The sequence below is a fragment of the Scyliorhinus canicula genome, chromosome 14, assembly GCF_902713615.1.
Source record: "Scyliorhinus canicula chromosome 14, sScyCan1.1, whole genome shotgun sequence".
Taxonomy (NCBI): domain Eukaryota; kingdom Metazoa; phylum Chordata; class Chondrichthyes; order Carcharhiniformes; family Scyliorhinidae; genus Scyliorhinus; species Scyliorhinus canicula.
Window position 1 is genome coordinate 72403808 of NC_052159.1, and position 22012 is coordinate 72425819.

Here is a 22012-nt window from a genome sequence, read left to right on the forward strand (position 1 = left end):
TCCCCCTGTATTTTTAGTTGTTTTTGCAGTTTTTAAATTATTTCTTTTAAACTACTAAACTAATCCAAATTGAAATATTAGAATGGAAATAACAATTTTATTCACTATCATTCAATGTTTTTTCTACTAGTTTTCCAAACTTGGCACCTTCAAGAGCTTCCAGCCAATTAAGTAATATTTGAAGTGTAGTTGCTGATGTAATGTAGAAAAATGAAGCATTTGCATAATCAAGTTCCCACAATCGGCAATAAGATAATTAGCCAAATTATCAGTTAAATGATGAATGTTGATCCCGAAACTAGGAGAATGTCGTGTCTGTCTTCAAATAATGCTGTGGGATCTTTTACGTCCACTTGGAAATGCAGGTGGAACCTCAGCTGAAAGGACATTACTAACATTGCAACATCCACTCAATATTGTGCAGAAGGGTCATCATAGATTATGTACTCTAATTTCTGGCTTCAATGTGAGCATTGTCACTGAATCAAGTTTGAGACCTTCACAGACGCTGCCTGACCTGCTGAGCTTTTGTTGTTTTGTGTATCAGATTTCCTTCAGCAGCAGTATTTTACTGTTTGTACCTCTTTGCTTTTATTCTCTTACATTCTGGGTAGTATTTAATAAATCCATTCCTAGTACCCAAAGTGACTTACACGAGACCTCTGCGACCACAACCCCATTAATGGCTAGGTATCAGTTTGGGATCAACAGAGTTCACACAACCTACTTTGGCAAGTCAACTGCATAGATTCGTAATAAGAATCTGGTGGCATCAAGTAACAGCAGCGGAATTTGTTGTTAACTAACTCCAGGATGTTTTACATTGCTATTTGCACCAGGGAAGCCTATGTAAATTACTTGTCACATATTCATTCTGAATCGCCTGTCTCAGCATTATCTGAGCCACAAAATATGCATTGATTTTAACATGACGTTGGTACACAATGCAGGCTAACGGTTACAGAAAGGCAATTGTGTACTGTACTTTACTACCCATAAATTTAAAAACAAATGTGTTTGTGCGGTGTGATTCACTGATGTTCTTTATTTTAGTATTGCTTATGTCAATTTATGAAGTTATAATCAGTGACCAAAAAAGGTTAGGAGGGGTTATTGGTGTCATAATATCCACTCATGTATATAATGAGATGCAGACAGGCAGTGATTGACACACAGGATGACCAATAAACACACAACACAGAACAACCAATCACCAGACAGGACACCACCACTATAAAGCCCACAGGGTATTAAGACTCCCCCTCTCTCAGGACCCAGCTACTGAGACAGTCAGAGTGCACAAGCTAGTGAGCACTATCACCATGCGGTAGCTAGTAAGTCTCGTCAAGCCAGTAAGAGGTCATCAGTTAGATTAGCAGAGTGTCAACCCACAGCTGAACATGGACAGCAGTCCACTAGTTAAATAAAACACTGTTGGATCATCTGTGTTAGACATCTGTTTCTAGCTTCACTGCATCTAGTTGCAGTCAACGTTGAACCGACCTGCCTAACACATCAATTGGGTGAATGGGATAGGGTGGAAGTGAGGGCTTAAGTGGGTCGGTGCAGACTCGATGGGCTGAATGGCTTCCTTCTGCACTGTATGTTCTATGTTTTCATGTGGATTTCCACATATGTATAATTTGAATCTGTGAGAAGTCATCCTGATCTAGTTGTTGCCAGTTAATTCTGACTGACATCATCACAGGTGAAGTTGGCTTAATTGCCAGCTCTGGCAAACATTCTATCAGTTTCTCCAATCAACTTGGAGATTCTGGACATGTCTCTGGTTGTGTCTTGGAAGGATCCAAAGGAGAAGGTATTGAGGGTGGTGGTCACTTTCTCAACTGTGGCTATTTGGTCTCAGAGGATGGCAGGTCTGCTACCATCATCTGATTCTGCAACCCAAGTCACTGGAGAGACTGTTGTTCTGAGAAGTCAAATAAGCTGAGCCTCTGCTTATGTCTCCTGTTACATGGATATCACCTATGAGCTCAATCACTCTCTGCTACTTCTCTCACCATTTACCACTTGCAGCTCTCCCCACACAGGCTATTTAGCTGCAGCTGATAGTCAGCTTGCCCCTTACCTGTGGTCCATCTAAGACAGCTCAGGTGCCATCCATTCAGATCTAAGTCTCAAAACCTCTGTGTAGAATCTAATCTTTCACCACAAACACTCTGAACAAACCCTTTCCCAGTAAGAGGTTTTTTTAAAAAAGCAGCTGTGAGGGTTGAGTATTTATTCTAGTATTTACCTGATTTTTATTGCAGTAGTATGCCCATTTTGGTTCTAGTGGGAGACCTATAGATGCACTATGAAAATTAAATGTAGGTTGAAGTGTCGTTACAGTGAAATGATTGACATTTTTAGCTTGGTATCCTGATTCTGCAGGCAGGGTTGTACGCAACCTGCAGGACACAGCCAAGTTAACCTTACTTTGACCGCCCCTTCCACAGTTGATTCGTGTACTGTTTCACACTTCCCCATTATAAGTAGGTTCAAGGGATAATTAGATGATGAGCAAGAGAGGATTCAGAGATAGGTTTGACCATCTTAAAAATGATCAATTTTGCTTAGCCTAATTGTCTTTTCCTGTATGTGGTTGGATGTGCAGAATCACAGTATTCCATATGATTTCTGTACAGATTTCCTGGTTTTGGTTAAATGCTTTTCCAGTGGTTTTGACTGAAGTACGATTTTTATGGATGGGCTAGGAAGCAGACCCTTCACTGCATTGCCTGAGAACTGGTTGAAATGATATTGAAGCCACATTTTATACAATCCGTGTTGACTATGTTTGTATTGATCAAAATACATTTTATTGATTTTATTTATTTTGTGTGTGTTTATTAGGACTTGTTTGCAGTGAGTATGGTCATTCCTTTATTAAGTCGACACATCCGGCTTCTTGGAGGAAGCGCAACAGTAGCAGGACTAGTAGGTTAGTATGTTCCATTCCATTCCAAGAGGGTTCACATATGTAAAGTGTTTGCTGGATCATTGCTACCTTGAACAGCCTGTCTCGCTATGTTAACTGATTAGCTCTAGTATTGGTGAAGAGGGCATTGAAATTATCTCAGAATTCCAGGTAAAAAGGAACAGAAATTGGCCTTGCTTCTTCCTACTGTTCAGTGACTTTGTATGTGTAAGTGGATTACGTATCAGAGAACAGCACTTGAGCTTATTGCGACATCCTTCAAATTCGAATGGACTGCCAATACTCATTTTTGAGGCTCGGCATAAATTTCAGTGAGGGACACGGGAACTGTGATCAGCTGTGCAACTATATAGCAGTATGCCACCCTGAGAAAAAGAAATAAGAAGCAAAAAATTGGCAAAGAAAACTATTAAAAATTGAACTGAATAGACTAACTGGCTTTAAAAGTAATTTAATTCACCGTCACTATTTGAGTACCTCATGTGTTTAAATGTTTGGAGAAGGGTAAAGTTACAGATAAGTAACTTGATTACTACCCTCCATTCACATTGTCTTAGTAGGCCTAAGTTCAAGTAGTCTTTTTTAGGTGACTTCCTATTTTGGTGCTCCTGAGTGTTTCATGGCAATTGAGGTGGATGGGCTGTAATTGATCTCTGCTGCCAAATTTTTGATTTTAGTTCTGCAGCATTAGTGATTGCAGCTTTAATCTGGGAACTTTTAATATTTATCTCTTTGGGGGAAGAGCATCTCAATTTCCTGTTCTCAGTGAGGTAAGATTCCAATTGTCTGGTTAGTTTCTTTATTCTTCCTAACAATTCACGCGTTACCACTGAACCAGATGCCGCACTATTGATACCGTGCTAGTGGGAGTCATTTTTTCAGTTTTCCGTGTGAGTTTTTGAGTGATATAGATTTGGCGCCCATTGGGACTGCATGAAAAATTCTTTTTCCTTGGGACTTTCTTTTTTGAAGAAATTTGTAACATCCTTCATTTGTATATTTGTTTAGTCGTTGATGTATGTCAAATGAAGAACACCAGAGAATATTTGGTCCTAATTTCTTTCATCCCATCGAAATCAAAGAGTATCTGTCTTTTTTTTAAATAAATTTAAAGTACCCTGTTATTTTTTTTCCCATTTAAGGGGCAATTTAGCGTGGCCAATCCACCTACCCTGCACATCTTTGAGTTGTGGGGATGAGACCCTGCCGACACGGGGGGAATGTGCAAACTCCACACAGGCAGTGACCTGGGGCCGGTACCGAACCTGGGTCCTCAGTGCCGTGAGGCAGTAGTGCTAACCACTGTGCCACCGTGCCGCCCTGCATCTGTCTTTTTTTCAGATTACCATGAAAGAGAGCGTACCGCAGCCTAGTCCCCCACCTATCTTCATAACCCCATAACCCCACCTAACCTACACATCTTTTGACACTAAGGGGCAATTTAGCATGGCCAATCCACCTAACTTGCCTGCACATCTTTGGACTGTGGCAGGAAACCGAGCACCTGGAGGAAACCCACACAGTCACAGGTAGAATGTGCAAACTTCACACAAACAGTGACCCAAGCCCGGAATTGAACTGACACTGTGAGGCAGCAGTGCTAACCAGTGTGCCACCGTGCTGTACATATAAGTTATAATCATGGAATTGATTCGTTTTAAGGTATGATTTTGAGGAGAACAAAGAGGGATGAATTTTAACCCCAAAAATGGGAAGTTAAAATAATAGATTTTGTGTAGTTCTCCCAGGGAGCTGCATTTGGATGCTTGAGGGTAACCGACTTAAGTAGACATGAGAAGAATGTGCCAATCTGAAGAGAGGCAAGAATGTCTAGATGGAACGGGTAAATGTTTATGGGGCAGGAGTCCTTCCCCGGGCCCTGAATCTATGCTATAAACCCCCATTTGATCCATGGTTCCCTGAATCAGTCAGCCCCATGTTCTAACTGATACCTGACCTCCATGAACCCACCTGACCTTGAATATTCTACTGTGCATATTCCACTTGTCTCCAATTCTTTCAATTCAGCCAGCTATGGTTGGGAAACCAAACCAAGAAAATTAAGTCAGATTTCGCTACTAAATGCGACAGGAACTTAACCACCTCCTTCCCTCCTCTCCCTGGTTAATGCTGAGGACTTTAAACTAGTTAAAGAGGCCACGGGCTCGGGACAGCTGAGTAAAGTTTCCATAATAAGTAATAGAACAGAGAGTATAGAAAGCGGCAGCAATCTAACTTCAGGCACAGCAGATAAGGGGACAACTGTGAGAAGGGGGTCGGTCAACTTGGGATTGAGGATATTGTACCTAAATGCTGCAGTATTCGTAACAAGGTAAATGAGCTTGTAGCGCACATTGAAATTGGCGGGTACGATGCTGTGGGCATCACAGAGATGTGGCCGCAAGGGGATCAGGGTTGGGATCTAAATATTCAAGGATATGTGTCCTATCGAAAGGACAGGCAAATGAGAAGAGGAGCTGGGTTGCCTTGTTAATAAGAAATTAAATTAAATCGATAGCAAGAAACGATATAAGGTCGGTAAGCGTAGACTCTGTGTGGGTAAAGTTGAGGAATTGCAAAGTAAAAAAGACCCCAATGGGAGTTATGTACAGGCATCCCAGCAGTAGTCAGGATGGGGGGCAGAAAATAAATCAGGAGATAGAAAAGGCATGTAAAAAAGGCAATATTACAATAATCATGGGGGACTTCAATATGCAGGTGGACTGGGGAAATCAGGTTGGTAGCGGATCCCAAGAAAAGGAATTTGAGGAATGTCTAAGAGATGGGCTTTTTGGAGCAGCTTGTGGTAGACCCCACTAGGGAACAGACAATTCTGGATTTGGTGATGTGTAATGAGGCAGACTTGATTAGAGAACTTAAAATGAAGGAACCCTTATGGGGTAGTGACTACAATATTATAGAATTTGCCCTGCGATATGATAGAATTTGCCCTGCAGTCTGAGAGAGGAAAGTTGGAATCAGATGTAAAGGTATTACAATTGAATAAAGGTAACTACAAGGACATGAGGGAGGAGCTGGCCAGAGTTGATTGGAAGGGGAGTCTAGCAGGGAAGATGGTGGAGCAGCAATAGCAGGAGTTTTGGATTGGATTTGGGTTTATTGTCACATGTACCGAGGTACATTGAAAAGTATTGTTTTCCATATAGTCCAGACAGATCGTTCCATACATAGGATGGAAACATAGGACATACGATAGATGCATGATGTAAATGCTTAGACGCAGACATCAGGTGAAGCACACGGAGTGTAGTACTGTTCAGTAGAGAAGATGCTTGGAGTGATCAGTTTAGTCCAGTGTTTTTCAAACTTTTTTTCCAGGGACCCATTTTTACCAACCGGCCAACCTTCGCAACCCAACCTGGCCGACCTTCGCGCGCACGCTGGCCAACCCTCGCGACTCACGCCGGCCGACCTGCGCGACCCAACATTTTCTCTTACCTTGTTTGTTGCTGCCAAAAATGGAGGAAATGGTATTGGGTCCCTTTGGTCCCAATGGTCCCTTTGTCCTTTTGGCCCCCCGAACTTGGGGAAAAAAAAGGCTGTGACCATATAACAAAAAATGCAGCCGCATTGCGCATGCGTGCCTGATCATCGGTGCGCTTGCGCATAGTTTTGTGAATTTTAAAAATCTGTTCCTGGCAATTTTGAAGACCACTTCCAGCCGGCATTATTAAAAGCCAGCTGCTGCGGTTGTTGTGCGCGGCTTTGCGTGATCGGGAGCGCCACGACAGACAGTGGGTCGAACCCCCCCCCCCCCGAGTTTGACAATGCCTGGTTTCGTCCATAAGAGGGTCATTCAGGAGTTTGGTAACAGCGGGGAAGAAGCTGGTTTGAGTCTGTTAGTGCGTGTTCGCTGACCTTTGCATCTCCTGCCCGAAGGAAAAGGTTGGAAGAGAGAATAATCTGGGTGAGAAAGGTCTTTGATTATGCTGCCTGCTTTATCAAGGCAGCAGGAGGTATTGACAGAGTCAATGGATGGGAGGCAGATACGCGTGATGGACTGGACTGTGTTCACAACTCTCTGTCGTTTCTTACAGTCCTGGACCGAGCAGTTGCCATACCAGGTTGTGATGCAGCCAGGTAGGATGCTTTGTATGGTGCATCTGTAAAAATTGCTAAGAGTCAATGTGGACATGCCAAATTTCCTTAGTTTCTTGAGGAAGTTTAGGCGCTGTTGTGCTTTCTTGGTCGTAGCATTGATGTGGGGGTGGACGAGGACAGATTGTTGTGATGTGCACACCACACCTAGGAATTGTATGCTGTCAACCATCTCCACCTTGGCCCCATTGATGCACACAGAGGTGTGTACAATACTTTGCTTCCTGAAGTCAATGACCAGCTCTTCAGATTTGCTGGCATTGAGGGAGAGATTGTTGTTGTTACACCACTCCACTAGGTTCCCTATCTCCCTCCTGTACTCTGATTCATCGTTGCTCGAGATCAGACCCACTAGGGTCGTGTCATCTGCAAATTTATAGATGGAGTTGGAGCCAAATTTTGCCAGACAGTGGTGTGTGTATAGGGAACATATTAGGGGGCTAAGTACGCAGCCGTGCAGTGCCCCGGTATTGAGGACTATTGTGGAGGAAGTGTTGCTATTTATTCTTACTGATTCTATGGATCAGGAAGTCGAGGATTTAGTTGCAGAAGGAGGAGGCAAATCCTAGGTATGAGCTAGGCTGGGATTATGTTGTTGAAGGTGGAACTGTAGCCAATGAATAGGATTCTGACGTAGGAGTCTTTGTTGTCGAGATGCTCCAGGTATGAGTGTTGGGCCAGGGAGATAGCTTCTGCTGTGGAGTGGCTGTGGCGGTATGCAAATTGCAATGGATCAAGGCATTCTGGGAGTATGGACTTGATGTGTCTCATGACCAACCTCTCAAAGCACTTCCATAATCATAGATGTCAAGGTCACCAGACAATAGTTGTTGAGGCACATTGCCTGGTTCTTGTTAGGCACTGGTATGATGGTGGTCTTCTTGAAGAAGGTGGGAACCTCGAAATGGAGTAGGGAGAGATTGAAGATGTCCACGAACACACCCGCCAATTGGTAGGTAGGCTCTAAGTGCATGACCAATGACTCCATCAGGACCCGCTGCTTTCAGAGGGTTCACTTTCAAGAAGGCCAATCTGAGTTTGGAAGCTGTGACGGTAAGTATGGGTGTGTCCAAGGCTGCTGGGGCAGTTAATAATAATAATCTTTATCTGTGTCACAAATAGGCTTACTTTAACACTCCAATGAAGTTACTGTGAAAATCCCTGAGTTGCCATACTCCGGCGCCTGTTTGGATACACAGAGGGGAATTCAGAATGTCCAATTCACCTAATGAGCACATCTTTCAGAACTTGTGCGAGGAAACCGGAGCACCAGGAGGAAACCCACGCAGACACGTGGAGAACGTGCAGATTCCACACAGACAATGACCCAAGCCGGGAATCGAACCCCGATCCCTGGCCCTGTGAAGCAACAGTGCTAATTGCTGTGCTACCCAATTGACAATGGTTTCTGGTTTCCTGCTCGAGACGAGCACAGAATGCATTGAGTTCCTCGGGGAGGGGTGCGCTAATGCCAGCGATTCTACTTTTTTTAAATTTAGAGTACCCAATTTTTTTTTCCAATCAAGGGGCAATTTAGTGTGGCCAATCTGTCATAATATATACCAATATGTCATGGTGCAGACATACACAGGGACCAATCAACATGTACAAACACCGCAACCAATCACCAGTTAGAATCACACTATAAAGGCAGAGGGCACCACGGTTCCCGGTCATTCTGGGTGCTGCCTCTGAGTGTAACAGGAACTTATTCAGCCCAGCACGGACTCACAACACGTGTTGAGGGAATCAACTGGTTCGGACAAGGCTTTGGTCTCTAGTTCAAGTTAGCATTATTTAGACCCACAGTCATCGTGTGTTAGTTACTTAGAAGTAGTTAATAAAATTGAGTTGAACCTTCATCAGTGTTGGAAGTGTCTGTTCATCTCTCAAGCCTACACAAGCCAACACAACAAGCCACCTAGCCTACACATTTTTGGGTTGTGGGGGTGAAAGCTACGCAACACGGGGAGAATGTGCAAACTCCAAACGCACAGTGACCCAGGGCCGGGATTGAAGCTCGGCCCTCCGCATCGGAGGCAGAATTGCTAACCACTGCGCCACCGTGCCACCCTTTGTAGCCCATTATGTTGTTTAAACCTTGCCACAACTGATGAGAGTCCGTATCGTTAGTCTGTGACTTAAGCTTAGTCTGGTATTGTCTCCTAGCATCCCTGATGGCTTTGCGAAGGTCGTACCTAGATTTCTTGTATAGGTCAGGGTCCCCTGTCCTAAAACCCCCCAGACCTGGCTTTCAGTTGGGGGTGAATCCCCCGATTAAAATATGGTTCCGGTTGGGGAATGTACGCACTACCTTCTTTGGCATACAATCTTTGATGAAGTCTGTGACGGTGGTGACAAACACGTTTAGGTTGGCCGCTGAGTTCTTGAGTATGGACCAGTCCACTGACTCGAAACAGTCGCGTTGAAGCTCTCCTGTTGCCTCGGATTCTTCTGCTTAGGTTTCTGCTTTTGTGCCGGGATTGGAGAACCCTCTTATGGTCCGATTTTCCGAAGTGCAGCTGGAGGGTGGATCGGTACGCATTCTTGATTTTTGTGTAGCTATAGTCAAGGATGTTGGGGCCCCTGGTGGGACAGGAGATGTGTTAGTGGAATTTTTTGGCAGTACACTCTTCAGGTTGGCCTGGTTGAAGTACCCTGCCACGATGAATAATGGGCGCGATTCTCTGAAATGGAGAAAAAGTCCCGACGACGGAGTGAAAACCGGAGTGTTTCACTCCGGCGTCAAAGCCCGGCCCGAGCCCCCTATTCTCCCGCCCCCGGGAGGCTAGGAGCGGCGTCGTGTATTTTACGCGCGCTGGGCCTTGGCGCCACGTAAAAAACACGTTGCGTAAATGACACGACCAGCATCGCGTAAATGAAGTTGCATGCGCATTTGCCGTCCTCCCCGAGGCCGCTCCGCAAGAAGATAGCGGGTGGATCTTGCGGGGCGGCGGAGGAAACGAGGTCCTCCCTTAGAGAGGCCGGCCCGCTGATCGGTGGGCCCCGATCGCGGGCCAGACCCCATCGGAGCCCCCCCCCCCCCCGGTGCAGGAACCCCCCCCCCCAGCATTCCCGCGCAGTTCCCGCCGGCAGCGACCAGGTGTGGATGGCGCCGGCGGGAACCTGTCGTGTTGGGACGGCCACTCGGCCCATCTGGGACGGAGAATCGCCGCTCGCCTTTTGCAAACAGCGAGCGGCGATTCTCCGAGCAGCCAGCTGTGATTCTCGCCGCGCTGGTTTAGGGGGGGTGGGAGAATTGCGTGCGGGTGGCGGGACTCGCGCGGCGCTCCGGCAATTCTCCCAACCGCCGTGGGGGGAGAGAATTCTGCCCAATGTCAAGGGTATTCTGTTTCATTGTCATTTATAGTGGCGTTCAATTCATCAATCGATGTTTGGGGTTTATTCAGGAGGCGCAACAGAAATTCATCCCAAGGAAGAGGAAACATGCTGAGGCGCGGACAAGGCAACCATGGATGACAAGGGAAATCAGGGTTAGCATAAATCACCCGGACCAGTTGGACTACACCCCCAGGGTTTGAAGGAGATTTTTTTTTTTTAAATTAATTAATTTAGAGGATGTGGGCATTGCTCGTTAGGCCAGCATTTATTGCCCATCACTAATTGCCCTTCGGGACTTAGGAGTCCTAGCTCAGAATTCTCTTAAGGTTAACATGCAGGTTCAGTTAGGAAGGCAAATGCAATGTTAGCATTCATTTCTAGAATACAAGAGCAGGGATGTACTGCCGAGGCTGTACAAGGCTCTGGTCAGACCCCATTTAGAATAATGTGAGCAGTTTTGGGCTCCATATCTAAGGAAGGATGTGTTGGCCTTGGAGGGGTCCAGAAGAGGTTCACAAGAATAATCCCAGAATGAAGAGTGGTTGAAGACTCTGGCTCTGTGCACAACAGAGGAAGGATGAGGGGGGAATCTCATTGAAACTTACAGAACCCTGAGAGTCCTGGAAAAAGTAAATGTGGAGAGGATATTTCCACTGGGAGGAGAGACTAGAAGCCGAGGGCAGAATCTCAGACTAAGGGAGATGAGGAGGAATTTCTTCAGCCAGAGGGTGGTGAATCTGTGGAACTCATTGCTGCAGAAGGCTGTGGAAGCCAAGTCACTGAGTGTCTTTAAGTCAGAGACAGATAGGTTCTTTCCCTGATACGAGGATCAGCGGTTACGGGGGGAAGGCAGGAGAATGGTGGTGAGAAACATATCAGTCGTGATAGATTGGCGGAGCAGACCCGATGGGCCAAGTAGCCTAATTCTGCTCCTACATCTTATGGTCTTATAACCCTCTTCTTACCTCGCAGTTGTTAGTGGGGTGAAAAATGTTGTGCAAGTAACATTTAGCATGATGCAGTAAAATTATGTGGATGTATCTTTATTTCAGGTTCCGTGTATGGACTGCTGCAATTATTTTCTTGTACAATAATTGTAAGTATCATATCTCATTTGTATTGTAATAAGTGTTGAAGTTGCGATGAGCATTTTAGAAAATTTAAATGATCTTGGTTTCAATCTTTCAGTCAAATGCAATTTGCCACGCAAAATAAATGTAATTATTCGGTAAGAGAAATGTATTTTTCTTTCCTATGTCCTTTAGGTTGTGACGAATATTGAAAGCCCTTCACGAAAGACCATTATTCATGTGACAGTAGGGCAGCACAGTGGCCTAGTGGTTAGCACAGCGGCCTCACGGCACTGAGGTCCCAGGTTCGATCCCGGCTCTGGGTCACTGCCCGTGTGGAGTTCGCACATTCTCCCAGTGTCTGCGTGGGTTTTTCCTCCACAACCCAAAAAATGTGCAGAGTAGGTGGTTTGGCCACACTAAATTGCCCCTTAATTGGAAAAAGAAATTGGGTAATCTAAATTTTTTAAAAATTCATGTGACAGTATCAGTAGCCAATTGAATAATCATGCCCAGTTCAATTATGACGTAATCTAGATATGTTGAGATGACTGAGTAGTGATCAGAAGTGCAACATTGGCTGAATGATTCTATCTTTCTTGAACCATTGGCACACAAACCAATTGTAGCAGGTCGAATGCTTTCCTGGCTGTTGCCAGATAATCAGAAAAACTAGGGAGTGAACTTCATACATTACTGCTTAGTACTGCTCTGTACCATATCACATAGTGCATTGACTGAGGCTTTGAGGAATCTCTGCGTGGAATTATTAAGTGGTATTCTGTTCAGCACTCATCCCTTTTTGATTTTACATATTTTCATTTGCAAGCAGCAAAACATTGCTCGAAGCACCTTACTGCATTGTCAAAATACAAGTCTAAATAGGCAAGGTCTGTGCAATGATTTTACTTGACCTCGGTCACTGTCTGAGTTTTATAAGACCTCGGCAACATCCTGCTAGTAATGTGAATTTGAAACAGGAGATGTCCACGATAATTGTGTGAACTCTGTGGAAATTCCAAGTAAAATCTATTTTGGTTCTTGTTGCAGGCGATTAACATAAGCAAACCCCTGGTAATTGCGCTGCAAACCCAGCAACAAACTGTGGACCCAGTTTTTCATCAGCTTCCAAGACAGTTGCCTCGATAAGGAAGCAGTGTAACTGCTGCTCTCCTTGACGTGGGCTAAAACAGGACCACTACAACAGCAGCTGCACATTTTAATAACTCCACAGAATGCAATGGTTCATTTGTCATTGGGACCTCGAACGTGGCCACTGTGTAAAAGCAATGACCTTGATTGAGTAGTTTAGGTGAAATTTATAATATTCTGGTGTTTTAAGAAATGATTTCGGGGATTTGGAAGAGGTGTTGCAGAAATAAAATAGTACAGGCCATGACAAGGCAGGCTGGAGTGATTATCTAGAAACAATTCATTCCATGCCCTCTTTTGTACTTCCAGCCAGTTGATCTGTTATGTTGATAGACATCCCTGATTTAAATGAAGTTTCAGCTATGACCGATAAAACATTTCCCATCTTTGAGCCCGGATGATCCTGTCCACAAAGCCACGGCAAAGTATTTAAATTTGTGTATTTCTCACTGACCAGGTTGTGCTGTTTAAATATCTTGAGCCTGGATAGGAGTGCTTAGTGCTGTTGCCTGATTGGCGGATAAATCCTAAATCTAGAGCAGGATTCTCCAGACCCCACCAGAAGCAGGAGGCAGTGCGCCGTTCGCTGGCGGCAGGAATTACTGTTTCCGCCACCGTCAATGGGAACTCTCATTTAAGCCACTCCACGCCACTGAGAAACACATGGGTGGGGGTGTGGCACCAGCGAAACCAGAGAATCGCGCCATCACGGAACAGCCAGAGAATTCCGGCCTAGATAAAAAATAGAAAGAAAGACTTGCATTTATATCGCACCTTCCACAACTCTTTAAAGCTCTTTACAGCCAATAAAGTATTTTTGAAGTGTAATGTTACGACACCCTGGGCTAGTGCATGGTTAATTCCAGCCATACCTGTTCTACAGTCACAATAAAAGTGAATTAACCAATAATTCTTATAAAAATAACCAACGTCTTTGGCCCTTGCCTACCCAATAATTACAGAAAGCAGGTTTGTACATTTAAACATAATTACTGTTTATTTATAGCAAGAATTATAATGGAATATGCAGTAAAGGTAGCTGGTTAACTATTAAGTAATTCCTAACTCCCCTTTAACTTGCTCCCACGCACCCTCTACATGCACAAACCAGACAGATAAACGCAGAGGGGTAGAAAGGGGTAAATATTGTAAGTGAAAGGAAAAAGAGTCTTTTTTTCAGATGGTGGCTTTCCACAGACCTTTCTTCACAATAAGATTGCAGATTAAAGTCTTTGGTTTTGCAGCCTGTAATTGTCTTCTCTGCGGATCCATTCACACGGTAGCACAGTGGTTCGCGCAGTTACTTCACAGCACGAGGGTCCCAGTTCAATTCCCGGCTTGGGTCACTGTCTGTGTGGAGTCTGCACGTTCTCCCCGTGACTGCATGGGTTTTCTCCGGGTGTTGCAGTTTCTCCCACAAGACCCGAAAGACATGCTGATAGGTCATTTGGACATTCTGAATTCTCCCTCTGTGTACCTGTGCAGGCGCTGGAATGTGGTGACGAGGGACTTTTCACAGTAACTTCATTGCAGTGTTACTGTAAGCCTACTTGTGACAATAAAGATTATCATTATTGTTATTCAGGTTCTCTGTAGTTTAGAAATGTAGTACTATGGTGGCACAGTGGTTAACACTGCTGCCGCGCAATGCTGCAGACCCGGGTTCGATCCCGGCCCACGGTCACTTTCATATGGAGTTTGCACGTTCTCTCCATGTCTGCATGTGCTGTAGCCCCACAACCCAAAGATGTGCAGGGAGGAGGATTGGCCACGCTAAATTGCTCCTTAATTGTAAAAAAAAAGAAATGCATTGCGCACAACCTTCCTGGAAAGGTACCGGGCGCGATTCTCCGCCCCCCACGCCGGGTGGGAGAATAGCGGGAGGGCCTCCCGACATTTTTCACGCCCTCCAACTATTCTCCACACGCCCGACCCACGCCAAGAATCGCCACTCGCCGTAAAAAACGGCGAGCGGTGATTCTCTGAGGCCGATGGGCCGAGCGACCGGGCCTTCACGCCCGTTTCAACACGGCAACAAACACACCTGCTCACTGCCGTCGTGAAACGGGCGCCAGATGCCCGTTTGGGGCATCTGGGGGCCCGATTGGCACGGCAGTACCACGGCTGTGCCAAGGGGGGCATAGGCCCGCGATCGGTGCCCACCGATCGCAGGCCGTGCGTTCGTGATGGACGCACTCTTTTCCCTCCGCCGCCCCGCAAGATCAAGCCGCCACGTCTTGCGGGGCGGCTGAGGGAAAAGACGGCAACTGTGCATGCGCGGGTTGGCATTGTCCAACATGCGCATGCGTGGCTGACGTCATCGGCCGCGTCAGCCGGCGTGACGCACGGGGCCGCGCTCCTAGCCCCGCCCGGGGGGGGGAGAATCGGCCCCGGAAATGGGCGTGAAGGCTGCCGTGGGTCACGGCCTGTCCCACGGCAGCATTTGCGGAGAATCTCGCCCACCATACTTCTCTTCAAACCTTGCTTTCAGTTCAAGGTTTGTTTTCTGGTCTCTGTAGTTTCAGGAATACAGCCCCCACAGACCTGGAGAAGGGATAGCGCTCATAGCAGTGTTCTGGAGAGAGTTAACTGGATCTTTTCTCCATGCTGCCAGAATCAAAACTGAAACTTTGGGACTTTGAAAAACATACCAGTAGGATAAGCTGCAATCACAACATGTTACTAGGCACAGCACAACCTTTTGGACCAATTCACTGGCCACCGGCCAGTCAATCAAACCGAGCCTCAACCCATCTCTCACTGGTACCGACAAGTCTGTGATCTCTTGTTCAAACCAGCACAGGCTCGCAAAGTGATCTCTCCTGTGACCCCTGGATTCTTTTGCTTGTGTTAAAGATTCAGGCTGCTTGCCTTAAAGAGACCTGCCCTTTAATTATCCATTGATCAAAATAAGAACAGCAAAATAAAAGAAAGGGAAAATCATAGAATCATAGAATTTACAGTGCAGAAGGAGGCCATTCGGCCCATCGAGTCTGCACCGGCTCTTGGAAAGAGCACCCTACCCAAGCCCACACCTCCACCCTATTCCTATAACCCAGTAAGCCCACCCAGCACTAAGGGCAATTTTGGGCACTAAGGGCAATTTAGCATGGCCAATCCACCTAGCCTGCACATCTTTGGACTGTTGGAGGAAACCGGAGCACCCGGAGGAAACCCACGCATACACGGGGAGAATATGCAGACTCCGCACAGACAGTGACCCAAGCCGGGAATCGAACCTGGGACACTGGAGCTGTGAAGCAATTGTGATATCCACTATACTACCGCGCTGCCCAATGGGGGAATAAACAGGAATACACAAGTCATTATTGTAATGTAGGAAATACTGCAGCCAATTTGCACACAGCAAACTCTTACAAACAGCAGTGTGATAATGACCAAATGATGTGGCTTTGTGATGTTTATTGAGGGATAAATATTGACCAGGATGCTCTTCTTCAAAATAGTGCCATGGGATTTTTTTTTACTTTCACCTGAAAACGCAGGTTTGGTTTAATACCTCTTGTGGTGCCGCATTCCTCAAGATTGCACGAGCATGTCACTATTGAATTTTGTGCTCAGATTCTGGAGTGGGACTTGAGCCCAGACCCTTCTAACTCTGAGGCGGGAGTGTCATCACCTGAGCCACAGCAGACTCTGATCAGCAATATGTTTTATTATAATTGGCTTTAGATAGTTTAAAAGGAATGGACCCACTCATACAAGCTTTGTATGAGATCCACAAGGTTCCATGGTATGCGTTGAAGCTCCCGTTGAAATACAAGTACCAGACCCGGTATCATGTGCTGCATACGGGAATTTCCAGATTTTGGGTCATCCAATCACATTTTCACAAAATACATAAAACAAAACATTTTGAGGCTTCATGCAATTCCTGTACAGCTACCATAAGAATAAGAACTATTTCTAATTTCCACAGACAAGCACATAAAGCAGCAAATCAGCATGCGGCAATCTGGATATGACAGACATTAATGCCTGATAGGATTGTAATTTCTATGGTGGGATCTAGTTTTTGGCACTTTTGGATTTTGGGACAACAGTTCGGGGGGTCAGGCACCTGTAGTTACTTTTTGCACTCTTTGAAAATTAGATTATTGATCCAAAAAGGCTAGCAAAGTGATCTCTCCTGCTTCTGGATTCTTCTGCTTGAGTTAAAGATGCAGGCTGCTTGCCCTAAAGACACATGTCTATTAATCATCCATGGATCAAAATAATGGGCGGGATTCTCCATCAGCCGGATCCTCCGTTTCGCAGGCAGCGCAATCCCGCCGCGGGTCCCGATGGCTTGAGGGTGGCCACAATGGGAAACCCGGTTGGCCAGCTGCCAGGACGGAACATCCTGCTGTCGGCGGGGGGCCACCGCGTCAGAAAACAAGCATGGCGGGACGGAGAATCCCGCCCAATGTTTCTCATGAGCAAATGAGAACAATCTCAGTTCGGCCTGTTGATATCGAGGAACAACAATTGGTACACCAATTATTCACATGTTAGTGCTTCAACGTCAGTTCCTATCACAAAAAAGTGAAACAAAATCTTGCTTTGGATGTATTACAAACATTTTTCAGTTGGCATGATCTTATCCAATACTTCATGCAGTTAAATTCTTTGCTGGATTTCTCGGAGCTGCAAATATGTTTAGCAAAGCAAAACTATAGTCTCTGAATTCTTTTAGGAAGAAATGCTTGCAATGAGCATATTAATTCCACAGGAATCCAATGCACCACATGTTCTGTCCCTTCTTGGCAAGTCAGCAGTTTGAAGCAAATGTTTGAAATTTGTCTCACTGAAATAAATCGGTTGATTCAACGTGACACGTGTCTTTAAATAGAACAGAATTGGTTTGCAGTCTAAATGGAAATGAAACTTGGTGCGATCCTTACAGCCAAAATAACTCTAAATATGGTTGAATTTTTAAAGAATTACTTTTAAAATGTCAGGTATCTAATAGAATTATCTGTTGGTTTAAACTTCGACAAAAATATGAATACGGTGTGAGGACACTTTGCACTAACCAGTCAATCCAAATGATTATTTTCTGAAGTCAACTCACCTTCACTTAATATTTTTTGTTAATCATGGATTTCCAGGTAGGCACTCACTACACAAGTCCTGAAGTCCCAAGTTGAAATCCACTCTGAGCTGGGTATCTTAGTTGAGACAGCAGCCATGATGCCCAATATCCAGTGGTCCAGATTTTGCAGTCAGCGGTGAAACAAGGGTGTTGACCTCACAGAAAACTGCTCACAATGATCCAGTGATAGCTGTGACATGATTGTACCATTTACCCGCAGCAGTTTATATCTACTGCTAAGCGATTGCTGTCATCAAGCAGGGGGGCACCAGTCACATCAAAGTGTCCACTAACCAGGAAGTTAAAAGCACTTTATTATCCTACAGTGTATTAAATGAGTATGATTGAATTAAAGGGGCAGCACGGTGGCACAGTGGGTTAGCCCTGCAGCCTCACGGCGCTGAGGTCCCAGGTTCGATCCTGCCCTGGGTCACTGTCCGTGTGGAGTTTGCACATTCTCCCCGTGTTTGCGTGGGTTTCGCCCCCACAACCCAAAGATGTGCAGGGTAGGTGGATTGAACACGTTAAATTTCCCCTTAATTGGAAACAATGAATTGGGTACTCTAAAAAAAAATTTTTTTTAATGATCGGATTAAGATAGAATCTAAACTAACGGTAAACAAGCTCCTTAAAAAAGTATTTTAAAATCTGTAGAATTGGTTTACCATTATTGTAAGGGCCCTTCCTGTTGGCTCCCTTAGTTCCTATTTCTTTTATTTTGTGTTTATCGTTTTAAACAGTGGATCATTCATGGAGACACATCTTTAAGTTGAGCAGAGGAAGTGAAGAACTCAAAGTGTCATAACAGTATACTGTGTTATAAAGTTTTGTATTTGGGCAAAATAACCCAGATTTCATGGCACCCAAGATATTGGAGAGGTTCATTTCAATTAATTGGCTGGTGGCCAAAGAATTGGCCAGGGACAGTATTTTGCCCAGCAATTGATAGCAATTGGTTCCAGTCAGGTGGCAGTTTTCAGAGAGAACCCAGGAAAAGCCACAGGAACCTCAAGGTGGAAGCAACTATCTCTCTCCACTGCCTGCTGCCTGCTGTCTGAAGGCAGAAGTTCCTAGACCCTGAAAGAAGAAGCTGTCTCTCTCTTCTCAAATACTGGCTGCATGCTATTTCTGTGAGTCTACAGGGAAAACCATTACAAGCTGAAAGAATAGAGAACATCCATCTGAAAACCTAGACTGAAGAAGAAAGTAACTGGAAGACGTCCATCTGAAACAAAGGGCGAGATCTACCGGCCACGTCGCCCTCGAACAGGAGGGCGACGTGGCCAGTGGATGCTGGGTGAAGCCTACCATGGGTTTTCCAGCAGCCACTACACTTTACGTCCTGTGAGGCATCGGGATCAGGATCATGCCCACAATGGGCGGGACCAAGCTGCATTTCGGATGTATACCTTAAACCTACTACGGCCTACTTACCCGCGATCTACCAGCCTCCCGACATCTAACGGCCTCTCCAGGGTGTCCCCAGCTAGGTGCCATTCTGTATTGGTCCACATAAATGTGGATCAGGCAGAATGGCACCTGGGAGGTCTCTTAGACAATCTGAGGCATGGGGGGGGGGGGGGGGGGGGGGGGGGGGGGTGTGCCTTGGTCTTCCCCCGGAGTGTGAACACTTCGGCATTGCCTGGGCTGGCCCTTGGCACTGCCACCCTGGTACTGCCACCCTGGTACTGCCAAGGCTCCTAAGAGGCACTACCAAACTAGCAGGAGCACTGCCTTGGCAGTGCAAGGGGGTTGGGACGCCAGGATGGCACTGCCCAGGGTCAGGGCCAGAGATGGGGGGCCATGCTCATGAAAAGAGTGGAGAGGGGTATGAAAGGGGTTGTGGGGTGATGGGTGGTGTCCTGGGAGTGGGCTCTGTAAGGGGGCCTGGGGCGGCCTGAAAGTCGGGGGGGGGGGGGGGTAGGGACCCCATAGTGGGGTGTCCTCAATTGGGGTGGGTGTGGGGTACTCCCCATGTGTGTGGAAGTGATATTGCCCATGGGTGGGGGTTGTGGGGGACCCACAAGCTCAATTCGAGATCGTGGTACCCTTTCAAAATGATGGCCCGATCTCTGAGTTCAGCTCCACAGTGATGAAAAAAATTCTAAGTGTGTGCTAAACCGGTGAGAAACTCCCCAGGCCAAAAAAGTGACTGAGGAAGCGATGTATTGGCTGTTCACGCGGCCGGATATTCCGGTCCCATGCTGGCCTACCAGTTTCCCGGCAACAAGGTGTGCAGTCCCGGGAAATTCTATTGACAGCAGCTGGGTCATTAAATCCTGCTGGCGGGCCACCTGCGCCGCAGGAAACACGCGGTGTATTGGTCGGTAAATCCTGCCCTGTTGTTAGATATGGGTGGGGAACACGCCAGCGGGAAACACCCAGTAAAATCTGCCACAAATGACTCTTGGAAATGTTTCCATGAAATTGCACCCAAAGACTCTTATCCTTTTACTTTCATCATTCTTTTGCACCTCTCTTTTCCCTTTGTGTTTGTTTGTCTGTATGTGTGCAGAGGGTGGGGCAAGTTCAAAGGGGGAGGGGGAATTCAAAGATTAGATAGTCGTCAAGCAGTTGGATTTGTTGCCTATTTAATTATAGTTACTGTCGACAAAAAATTAATTGTGTTTAAATTTACGAACATGGTGACTAGTTATTGGGCAGTCAAAGACCTTGGGTATTTTAAAATAAATTAATTTCAACTGTGTTGCAACTGGTTAAGTGGGGCTGGAATTGACTGTGCACCGTGCCCAGGGTGTGGTAACATTATGGAGAAATTTGACATTTGTGCCGTTTGGAGCTGTGCCTCAAGCACAGCATCTGGTTAAGTGAAGAATAATTGACAGAAGCTTCTGGATTTTCAGATTACATCATGCATGTGCAGACTCTCGCCCTCTATCTCTCCCCGCTCTTTACTGAAGTCTCGTCCCCTCTGTCTCCGTGCTCTTTACTGAAGTCTCACCCTCTCTCTCTCTGCGCTCTTCACTGAAGTCTCGCCCTCTCTCTCTTTCCTGAAATCTCTCCCTCTCTCTCTCTGCGCGTACTTTACTGAAGTCTCACCCTCTCTCTCCCCGCTCTTTACTGAAGTCTCGCCCTCTCTCCCTCCACGCTCTTTACTGAAGTCTCGCCCTCTCTCTCTCCGCAATTGGTCGAGAGGCAAGTAGGCCCCGCCTCCGAGGCAGGGTATTAGTACCCAGCATTCCCGGCGGTCGGCCATTCTCTGTAGTCGACCACCGGGCTAACAACTAGCTGATTAAAGCCACAGTTCGGATCCTAAAAAAAAAATGCATGTGCAGACTCCAGATATTCAGCGAATGTTGATAATTACTGGCAATTCCATCGTTGTCCCCACTGCAATATCCAGGCTAGCAGGGTATCGATGAGAAAGCCAACCCAGATTCCCACTCTTTGGCTTAATTTTCAGCCCGAATGGAAGAAAGCAGGAGGGTGCTGAAAGTGGCATTGCCGGCTGGTGTGCCATTTCCCGGTTCTCTATCCTGCCCCCTGGGCCATTTTCCTGGAAGCAGCATGGGGGTGGGAGCAGTGCTACGAGCCTACTTGCAGCGGGTAACTAATTAAAACAATTAAGGCCCTATTAAGGCCTGTTAAGAGAGGCTGATTGGGGTTTTACAATTTGCCTGTTAAGTTCCCTGCTAGCTGGACATTTTGTGATACCCACATGTCCTTGATATGATCATTGTAATATACTGAGTCTCTAAACTCTTGGAATGACTACTCTCTCATCATGTATGAGTAATCATCAACTACACTGAGGTGTTCTTTTTGTTCATAGTACTATCTGAGAGTGTGGGATCGTTTGGCATTTATGCTGGCCATCCTTTGACTGTGTGCTGTCTGACCTGAGCACATCTCTCATCAGATTTTTGTGCAACTCCAATTTCCACCGAATTATTCCTAGTAGACTTGTGCTTGTTGTCGATGCAAAGGTTTCTACCTTGTCAACAAGGACTACATCACGTTGTACAGGCTTTGTCACTGGCAAAAGAGCATCTGGAGTAATTTGCTGTTTTCCCAGAACATTCTCTGTCTTTGCCTCGAACCTCATGATCCTCAGTCTGAATCATTGTCCTCATGGAGGTATTTTTGCTAACTCCTTAGAATTTAAAAGTGTCACCCAGGGTTTGAAGTCTGTCTCTACCTTGAAGTGGAGACCGAGAGCTTAATCCACAAACTTTTCACAAGCCCATGTAGTAGCCAATGCTTCTTTCTCTATCAAGCCATATCTCTGTTCAGTCTCTGCCACTGAATGGATGTGTAATAAAGGAATCACCA

General features: G+C 45.9%; 1 protein-coding gene across 2 annotated transcripts in view; it reads left to right on the forward strand.

Moving 5' to 3' along the window:
• mfsd9 (major facilitator superfamily domain containing 9) overlaps positions 1-22012 on the forward strand; it is a 78752-nt gene that overhangs the window by 14284 nt on the left and 42456 nt on the right. For both annotated transcript variants that reach the window (XM_038818588.1, XM_038818589.1), the window contains exons 2-3: positions 2857-2944; positions 11455-11498. In XM_038818588.1, coding sequence (XP_038674516.1) covers positions 2857-2944; positions 11455-11498 — 132 coding nt within the window. The remainder of the gene's footprint in view (positions 1-2856; positions 2945-11454; positions 11499-22012) is intronic.